Consider the following 10,390-nt stretch of genomic DNA (forward strand, 5'->3'; position numbering starts at 1 on the left):
GTGTGAGTGTGTGTGTGTGTGTGTGCGCATCATGAAGAACACACACGCGCGCGTGTGTGTTCTTCATGATGCTGATAGCTTGCTAATGTTCCATTTGATATTTGATACCTTTGATATTTGATAAAATGACATGCTATTTTTGGAAGCATGAACACAGCTTCCAAAAATAGCTGTGTTCATGCTGATGTTAGATTAAGAACAAGCTCAAATAATCAATGAATCGGATGTTTATAACTGGCATTATAATCTTTTCAAGCAGGGTAGGTTTTTAAGAAAGCAGTTAAATCTACTCAGGCGGTTTGCGAATGCGTCTCAATTGTTAACTGGACCTTCCCGGTTGCCGTACGATAACACGACTTGTTTATCAGAGTAACAAGACGTTCGGTTCAGACGTTCTAAGTAGATTGGAGTGAGAATACAAGATTAATAAATAGAATTTAAAAGATGTAGAGAAATGCTGCTACACACTCATGCACAGTAGGTGGCGGTATGCACCTTAAAGTTGCTTGCAATCCGCCATAATAGAAAAGAAGAAGAAGAAGAAGATTGGAGTGAGAAACATGTCTGAATATTCACATGTAAAATCAACTAAGCTTGTTCTGAAGGGTCAGAATAAAGGGTAAGTGTTCTTCTTTGTTGTAGCGTTAGTTACTGAGATGCCGCGTTGTTTGCAGCTTTAAATCAGTCTCTTCCCTAGCTAGCTTTATATAGAGCGCTAGCTAAACAGTGACGTTGGAAATCATGAAAGACCCCAAAGAACCTTTAAGATTTTAAATGTCTCTATTATTTAGTGTAACATATGTTTGGCTATAGCTAGATAACTTGAATCTTAAGAATAATTCGTTAGTTTATTAGTCAGCCACATGCAGAGGTAGCTAACGTGCTAGCTGTTAGCTCATTGGTTTGCAGTGTTTTTTACGCTTATTTTATCATCAGTTGTTTAAGGTGTTGGGTTTTGTTTCACCTTGAAACGACGACATCTACAAACATATGCAAACTTAGCAGACTGTGAGGTTTTGTCTGTCTGTTGATGAGCTTTTCCTGAAATAAGGAATTTGTTCGATTTGATTTTTTTCCCCAGAAAAAAGAAGAAGCAGAAAGATAAAAAGAGAAAATCTGGAAATGACGAAGATAAGCAAGACATTGTTGGTATGACCTGTTGTTATTATTATTATTATTATTATTATTATTATTATCATTATTATTATTATTATTAAATCTCCAAAGTGTGCTTGAATGATAAGAACGCTATTGTTTAACTCGTAATAGATTATGAGTGAACAATGCTCCAGTTGCTGTAGTGCAGTAGAGTCTAAATGTGTCCCAGATTTAACTTGAGGGAATTTAGTTTGAAACGAAACGTGCAATACGTTAAATATATATTTATTTATCAAAATATTTGTCAGACTTTAGCCACAGCTTTCTGCGGTATTTTGCAGGTTTAATAACTGACAAATATTTCCTGGTTTTAAACATCTAGGTTTGGTCTCCACAGGTGTTTTTATCATAAGGCATTTTACATATTTTCACAGTCAGTACTAAAGTACAGAGGTTTGTAGTCTTTTGTTGTTGTTGTTGTATCTGTCACCATATCTGATTCATTTTGGTTTGTGACATGAGTGAAACAGAATTCAAACAAGTTTATTTAGATTTAGGGGGGTTAATAAAAGATCAATTTATTACAAAATAATGCAAAGTTGGCACTATTAATGGACTTTCAATGCAACTTTCAGAGCAACTTTGCATTAAAAGTGTCCTTATTTACCGAATGATACTTCATGACACCAGTCATAAATATTCATAAATACTCCTCAGTGTTCCTAACAGGTGTTATGTCATGTTTATGACAGTGTCATGTCAGTCTTATGCACACCCCATCAAATAAAGTGTTACCAATTCTGTTCTCAAAATACGATTCTATATATGTGTATATATATATATGTATGTGTTCTCTGAAAGAACTTGAGGTATTTACCTTTAAATTCTATTCTCCATACCTGTTTTTGTTTCTGCCATGCAGAACTCCTCATCTTGTGTTCCCAGACCTGTTCTCTAAATGTAAATAAATTCAACATTGGTCATTTTGTAATGACTTGTATAATAAAACATTACCATAACTCCTTTTTTTAATCCCCTGAAAGTCAGTCATATTTTGAAATATCTGCCACCATCAAATAAAGCAGAGGACTTGATTAAATGTGTATAACAGTAACCTGAATGACATAACCAACTTCCTTTACAAGGCTCTACATCCTACCAGTTTTTAATGTAAAGAACAACAAGTGAAACTGTATTAAATGTATAATTTAACATCTCCATGACTGGGCCTTTATGAGAGATTCAAGCTGTATTATGACTTCATTTTTCTTGGCTTCATACGGTACCTTGGTTTCTCTGCTCCCCAGGTGGTTGGTGGTGTGTCAGTAGTTTCGGAAACATTGCAGGAACGGTTGCCGTGGAGATGCAGAACAACTCATACATTCATGCCCTGGATACTGGGCTCTTCACACTTGGCGCGCCACATGGAGGTATGAAGAGAGACGGGGATTATGATGCAATTATTACTTCAAGGGTTTAGTTCGTTCATGCGGTTCATGAGCATTTTGGTATTCCAGTCAGGCGATTCCATTATTACTATTGGAGCTGCACAATATATTTACTTTGAGTTGGCTTTGTGATATCAATGTGTGCAATATTGCAATCACAAAGGCCTGCTTGAATGAAATATTTATTAAACTACTACATCTAATATTGCAAGCCTTTCAGTTCTACATGCAGATGATCTGTTTGGCCTTGATGTCTAAACCTTCTGCAGATTTCACTGAGCGAGATCCTAAAGCTCAACGAAAGTGGTGGAGATATTATGGTAGAAAAATCAGATTAGTCACAACCAATATCGTCAAAATATCTATCATATTGCAAATGCACATCTTCCTTATGTTATGCAGCTGTAATCCACTGATTAATTTTTGTAATCAAGCGGTTCATTTCAATTAATATATGTTTAAAGACTCGCCACTTTAAATTTAAGAATTTCTTACATTTAGTTTAAAACACTTTTGAATGACTTTTCTAAAGCAAAAATATAATCTTGCCCAAAAAACGACAACTTTTACTGTATAGGTTTAATAACTCACAAATATTTCCTGGTTTTTACTGTTATTTACTGAAGAAAAAAAAACTTTACTCATTGTTTTTAACACATGAATATGTAAATCAATTAGTCATATCAGTTTGTTCAAGTATTATTACCACATTTGTGACGTTTTTGTTTCGTATTTTGTAGATATAATCTGCATATCACCATAGAATATGGTGAAGAAAACACTTGTAGTCAGTTGTTAAGATATTAACAACTGATGAATAAAATATTTTTTTAAACTAGCCTTGAATTGTTCAATACATTTTGAGCTTATTGAAATTATTTATATTCTCTATCAAATCAATATGGAGGAGGAAATGCAAAGCAAAGAGCTGAAAGTGCCAAGTCATTATGCAACAATTATAGAGCCTTGATGAGTTGAGTAAAATATGGATAATAAAAGTTAGATTAATTTAATCTGCCAATCGGGTTCAAATACCACCAGCTGTCCAGTTTTTTCCACAAAAAAGTGAAAACCTAACCTGGGTTTCTGCTAAGTGAGCTTTGTGGGAATAAAGTTGTCTTCTGGCTTCAGCAACAAAGTATCTAAAGTGGATACTTTAGTGAAACGCCTGATAGGAGCTGAGTTGAAGAGAAGGCCAGAGCTAATTCAGAGATATTACCTCCATCTACCTGCAGGCACTTCTGACAGAGTACAGCTCATTGAATCAGTCTGCCCTGAAAAACACCTGGCACACAATTAATTCTGCCCATGCTCAGCAGGAACATCCATTTCCCTCAGTGAGCCTTCGGTCTCTGCATGCATATAAGCCCATTTCCATGAGATGAAAGGGACCAAAAGCTTCCAGTGTAGAAGGAAAGACCACAGAGCCACTCAAGAACGTGGTCACAGTCTCTACAAGATTATGAAGATAATTAGCATTTCCAACCTAGATTTTATGAGGCGTTTTAATCAAACCACACCAGACCTGAATAATAGAGCCGCGTTGGAAAAACTGAGAAATTTCAGGGAATAATTAAAAAATTATATCTGCAACCTCAGCGCAATATGCGCACCAGACTCATGGCGACCGCAGGAGCTCTGACACTGCCAACCGTCGCCATTATCTGCACTTATCCACTAGGGGACGCGTTTGACAAGTCTTCTAAATCACCATCAGTCCATGTCCATACAAGTCCAGCTGCAAGTCTTAGACGTTTAGCCTAAATCCAACCTTCCAGCTTGAGAAAAAAACCGACTAGCGAAATAAGTGACTTCTTGTAGGAAAGGGGCGTAGTTAAGGTGATGTCACCAAATTATGAGCATAGTGTGTTAATTACTGTTCGGTTATGTTAATACAGCTATGAAATTGTGTGTGGAAGTTATTCTAACTTATTGTTTAATAGAAAATGGTCATATTCTGAAGCTTGGCCACACTTACATACTTTAACATAGCAGGAAGATGCATTAAAGCAAAAAAAAAATATGAAAAATTTAATTTAACATTTAAATAAAATATAATTTTTATTTAGATGCATCTTTCTTTCGGCAGAAAGATGCATTAAGGCATCTGTCTGCTGGTAACAGCCTTAAGGCTGTGCTGCTGATTTTCAAGTCTGGATGTGAAAAACTGTTTGCTCAGATAGAACATGTGTAAAAGACAATGTAGCGGTTTTGATCCAAAATGGTCGACTTCCTGTACGTTTCAGGTTATCCTCCAACAGACTTTTTGTTCTTGATTTGTGGGGATCTACATGCGTACCAGGACGCAGACCTCTGCTGAATCTTGGTAGAGATCTGACACAGTCTGTCCTGTCTCACGTTAGGGGGCGCTGTAGAGCAGTTTGGTCACGCCCACTTTCAGCGAGGGAAAGGTTTTGGTGAAGTTTGAGTTTCTAAATATGTTAAGGCTTTTAAAAAGCTATTACAGACGTTCAGAGCACTTTTGCTACTCAGGCTTAATAAATGAACTCAGTTTAAATATCTAACATTATTTTAAAAGGAACATTACGGTATATGGCTGTATTCATTTATTATTTAGAGTAGCCACGGCGCCCAACCTAAAACTGAAAGCAGTCGTCTGGTAAACTTGGCATTTTAAAGTGGAAATTTTGCAATAAACCTGCTTGTTGAGCTGTAACGACAGAGTAACAGAGTTACTTTCCATTGTACATCTTAGGAAATACTGTCATCACACCAGAAGTGTAAACTTGATAAATGCACCGGAAGTTTATCAGAAATAATGAGTGTGAAGCCTTAAAATGTGTGTGACGTTTCAGATGACGAGGGCCCGGACCCACCAGAGCAGCTCACCGCCATTAAACTGTCAGACACACGGTGAGGTCACAAACACACACACACACACACACCACACACACACACACACTGCTCTTTGTAAGACTTTTGAATTCATGACTTTTCCTTTTTTTTTAAAAAAGAAGATTTGTTTGTTTCGGCCTGGAGGCCAGTAGGTCTCCAAGGAGTCTCTGATTGCTGCCATTTTTTTTTTTATCGCTCTTTATGATACTTTTGTTTCAAACTCTTTCCAGGAGAGAGGGAACCAAAGTTAGCAGAAAATGATTTGTTACTTGTCTTGTTGAAGGATTGCGTTTAAATCTGGATATGGAAAGTACCTGGGCATCAACTCTGATGGTTTGGTGATGGGGCGCTCCGACGCCATTGGCTCAAGAGAACAATGGGAGCCCGTCTTCCAGGACGTGAGTAGATCTAAAAACGTTTCTCCTGCTCTTGTTGTTGTAGGTTTTGAATTGACTCACTACGTTTAAAAGTTAACTGCTGCCTTTTTGGGCTCCACTGGAGCCTGGATGTTGCTGATATCCAGACTCACCTGAAGGCATCATCATTATTACAAAAACAGCTTCATTTCTAATTGCCTTCATTATCATTATGTCTTCCAGCTGACACTGTAGGGACTCATGTTCATTTTTTAATCATTTGCAGCCATTTAGTTCACAGTGTGGCTTTATTATCTAATCAATTATTTTATTTTGAATATGAACAAGAAATGACATGACAGCGTGATGAGATTATATGAAGATCAGGGTGTAAAGATGATGGCAGACACTGTTAGTTGAATCCAATGGGGGTTTTTCTTGAGGAGAGAGGTATCAAAACTTTTTTTTTGCATTATGGACCAAAAACTGCAAGTTGGAAATATTCAGTGGACTTTTATTTCCAAGTTAAGAACATAAAATCATTTTAGTGTGAATTATTTTCTTTGTACCTGCTCAGCAAAACTAATAAACATGCAATATTTTTCTGATGCATTATTTATCTGATTTTTGTAGAAAAGAACAAATCCTGGATCCAAACAGCCTCTCAAATATTTGCCTTAATAAAACGCAGGTGTACTGTTTCAACAGTTTATAGAAATAATAATCTTAATGTCAGATTGTTTTTTTCCTCTCATTAAATGAACATATTTAACTTCTACGTTGCATCTGGTTCTGTGTGGGATGATGCTCCTTCTATGAAAGATTGGTTTGTTAAAGAGCTTTTTACACATCTTCACCAGGAATAAGAAAAAAACCCGGGTTGGTTGGTTGGTTGGTTGGTTGGTTGGTTGGTTGGTTGGTTGGTTGGTTGGTTGGTTGGTTGGTTGGTTGGTTGGTTGGTTGGTTGGTTGGTTGGTTGGTTGGTTGGTTGGTTGGTTGGTTGGTTGGTTGGTTGGTTGGTTGGTTGGTTGGATGGATGGATGGATGGATGGATGGATGGATGGATGGATGGATGGATGGATGGATGTCGCAATAACTTATTTAAAGATAAAGTTTCAGAAACTTTTCTGTCTTTCAGGTTTTCACATCAAAATATGTTAGCAGCATTTGATTTTTGGACGTGTTGTTATTTTATTCTATGCCTAGATGGATGACAGGTAAAAATTAGCTGTGGTGATAACCAATCACCCTGTCATCCTCTGTGGCTTGTTAAAACCTTCAATCTTCAGATGTGTTTTACATTAAAGATCTGTTGTTGTTTTTTTTATGTTTCTGTCACAACAACCCGTCTCACTGCAGTTGTATTTAATGTGTTTTTTTTTGTTTCTCTTCCCTCCCTCAGGGTAAAATGGCTCTGCTGGCTGCAAATAGCTGTTTCATCTCCTACAGTGATGATGGAGACATTGTGGCCAACAGCAAAACAGCGGGGGACGCCGAGATGCTGAAGGTGACGGATCGGCTGCCTTTCTTTCTCTGAGGATTCATGTTAATCCTCAGACTGTTTTTGTACGTTTGCAGTCTCTCCAGGAACTTGACCAGTTCAACAGAGGAGGGGAAATGGTCGCCTCCTCACTGAGAGAGGTCAAGGTGTTGGTATTTAACGTGCGCCTTCTCTCTTTGTGTGTTCTCCCCGCCCCAATGAGTAGATCCGGACCAATACAGAGCGGGAAGTCAAGCACAAAGATGAGCTTGCAGACGAGGACAGAGGGAATGTGAAATCCTGTGAGGTCAATTATGTGTAAGTTATCACCTCTGTTTCAATGAATGTTACTCATTTATGCATCAGCAGCGTGCGTGTTACATCAGCATCTTATCGGCTCTGCAGCCTGCAATATGCACAACAAAAAAATCAAAAGCTCTTTACTTAACAGTCATAGGCATTCATAAAAACTCCTTCATGTTCATAACAGATGCTATGTCATGTTTATGACAGTGTCATGTCAGTCTTATGCACACCCCTTCAGATAAAGTGTTACTGTTGTGTAATTTCAGGAGAATTTTTTTGAAATATATATATATTTATTTTTCACCAACAGCTGTATATACAACAAACATTATAGAGTGACAGAAAGCAAAAAGGGGTATTGATCTACAAAACAATTAATCGAATAACGGCAACAGAAATAACTCATAACTCACCGGCAATGAAATGTCATCTAAAAACATGGAGTGTATTTTATTGAAATATTTGAGTTGGTTTTAATGTATTGCTCATTGTTGCTCCATTGATATCTGATGTGTAAGTAGATTGTGAGGTACTGATTTTTTTCCTATTTTACCAGTTAAGCAGTTACACGTTTTTATGTCAAATAAAATAAGTAGAGACCCAAAACACTTGTGAAAATAAAAATAAAACACATTGAACATTTACTCACTTGTTCTGATGCTAATTGAACACTAGGTGGCGAGTTTCTTAAAGAGACAGAGACCCAATTTCAAGGTGTTAAATTATGAAGTAAGTCATATTTGCTATATAATGCATTTTTTAACAAGTGAAGTTAACATAGTTACTTCATTATGCTTTAAATTGACACTGTGTGGCCGGAAAACACATGATTCTTCCCCTTTAACGCAAAGTTCCCAGCAAAGAGCAACAGAGTCATTTAAAACATGTTGTTAGAAGGAGCTGAAGTAAAGAAATGTCCTACAATTGTCTTCTCCAACTGTTACATCGCGTTAAACTGTTTTTGTTCTGATGATAGCTTTGTCATCTTTTATGTGTGTCATTAAATCCAAACTGCTGTGCAATTTGTCCTAAGCGCTGCTGCGGCATCAGACGTGTAATGGTGTCTGGATGTTTCCGCTGCGCTCTGATATTTATTTTTCCTAGCTTAAGCAGAGAAACCTTTTGGCCTCTGAAGTCGGCGCCGCTGAAGCTTTTTATTCAGATCCCTTTGTTTTCCCGTCGTGTCCGTCTGCTCCGGCAGGATTTTGACAGTAAAACCACACGCTTGAATGAGACGACGCCTTCTCATCAGCGCTGTCCCTCAGAGGTGCTGTTGATGGTCTGCAGTTAGTGTGATGAGAGCGCGAGGAACGCCACATTTCACTGGGGCTTTTTTTGTTGTTTTTTTTCCTGCAGCCTATTAAAGTTGCAAACAATATGTCTGAGGCAGCCTTTTTTTTTTTTTTTCCTTTGGTTGGCATGCTTTAGATTGTGTTTCCACTCTGTTATTTGTTGTAGATGAATGTGAGGAAAATGGACTCATCATGCTGACATGTTGATAATGGCTGCCCCTGAGCCCTGCGTGGTGATGTAGTGTTTAGCGTGTGAGACGCCTTTCAGGATGGAGTGCAGTCTGGTAATCATAAAACACCGGCTGAGCCGAGACAAACGAACTGTCAGGAGCGTGCTCAGACCCAGAAAGGCCCCCAGGTCGTTTTCCAGCTCCGTTCCAGATCTTTCAGCGTAACTTAGCCTAATTATTTCTATCAAACCCCCTGCTCGAGTTATAACACACCACATGGTGCACGGCCGATCGTCTTCTTCACTGTCTGAATGGGTTTTTTTTTTTTCTTTTTTGTTAAGTGCTAATGAAATCAAGAACACCCAGTCCTTTTGTTTACTCCTCGCATAGAGCTGTGATATTTTTGTTCTCTGTCTTACAGAAAGAAATTTCAGAGTTTCCAGGACAGACGGCTGAGGGTTAACGAAGATGACGCATCGACGCTAAAGAAGGCCAGGGTGGACGGGAAGTTTCATGAAGCTTTGCTGGACAGGTATGAAAACAGAAGTAACACACAGGTGTTCCCAAACAGTCTGGGAGTTTATTTCATCATTTTCTACGTTTGAATAAGTATGGGGGGGAGAAGTTAGATTTTTCAGATTTTTTTTTTCTACTCTTGGCAAATGCCAAACAGCATTTGCCAAGATGCTATTTAATTTTTTTTTTACTTTTTTTGATATTTTTTTAACAAATCAAACACAGGTCCTAACGTTCTTAAGGGGGCAGTATAATGTATTTTTCAGGCATATAGTGTCATTTTATAGCACAATCAAGTAATTATGTTACGTTCAGTTGTTATAAAAAGGCTGTGTGTGTGTGTGTGTGTGTGTGTGTGTGTGTGTGTGTGTGTGTGTGTGTGTGTGTGTGTGTGTGTGTGTGTGCGTGTGCATGCATGTGTATATATATATATATTTATGTCAAATGTAACTGAAAAGAAATTTGACTTTGTAATTTTAAGTAAAAATGGCAAAAACCATTCAGCTTCCACTTCCCAAAAAAATTATCTGTCTACATTAAAAATATACGAATAATGAACATATTCCAAAATAGAAATGTTACTTTTTCTTGCATAGTTGAATACAAATAGTATTTCTACATACATGTTGTGTACATAGTAAAAATGTGAAACTAAAGTGACATATTTAGACTGGTGAGATTAAATGTTGTTTTGTTTGTTTGTTTGTTTGCTTGCAGGCGAAGCAAAATGAAAGCAGACAGATACTGCAAATGAAGACCGGGAGGATTTCCTGCCTGTTGTCTAATTGTGGTCGTGTCGTGTGGCTGGGTTTTTGTTGTTGTTGTTATTGTTACATTTTAAAAATAAACCTTTTACTGGTTAAAATGA

At 37.5% G+C, this 10,390-nt stretch overlaps 1 protein-coding gene across 1 annotated transcript; it reads left to right on the forward strand.

The window, feature by feature from the left end:
- Nucleotides 1–273: 273 nt before the first annotated feature.
- Nucleotides 274–10,390, forward strand: frg1 (FSHD region gene 1). The gene is made up of 10 exons (XM_081612803.1): nucleotides 274–401; nucleotides 544–619; nucleotides 1,082–1,149; nucleotides 2,406–2,528; nucleotides 5,363–5,420; nucleotides 5,686–5,800; nucleotides 7,161–7,265; nucleotides 7,465–7,556; nucleotides 9,428–9,538; nucleotides 10,240–10,390. The coding sequence occupies exons 2-10, from the start codon at nucleotides 561–563 to the stop codon at nucleotides 10,274–10,276; spliced, it is 768 nt and encodes a 255-aa protein (XP_081468929.1). The 5' UTR covers nucleotides 274–401; nucleotides 544–560; the 3' UTR covers nucleotides 10,277–10,390.

The sequence above is a fragment of the Poecilia reticulata genome, chromosome 1 (assembly GCF_904066995.2).
Source record: "Poecilia reticulata chromosome 1, P_reticulata-male-v2, whole genome shotgun sequence".
Taxonomy (NCBI): domain Eukaryota; kingdom Metazoa; phylum Chordata; class Actinopteri; order Cyprinodontiformes; family Poeciliidae; genus Poecilia; species Poecilia reticulata.

Coding starts and splice junctions, on each gene's coding strand:
- frg1 (XM_081612803.1), top strand. CDS start 561: ATGTCTGAATATTCACATGTAAAATCAACTAAGCTTGTTCTGAAGGGT. Junction 5,421..5,685: donor ATTAAACTGTCAGACACACG/GTGAGGTCACAA, acceptor GTCTTGTTGAAG/GATTGCGTTTAAATCTGGAT. Junction 5,801..7,160: donor GGGAGCCCGTCTTCCAGGAC/GTGAGTAGATCT, acceptor TCCCTCCCTCAG/GGTAAAATGGCTCTGCTGGC.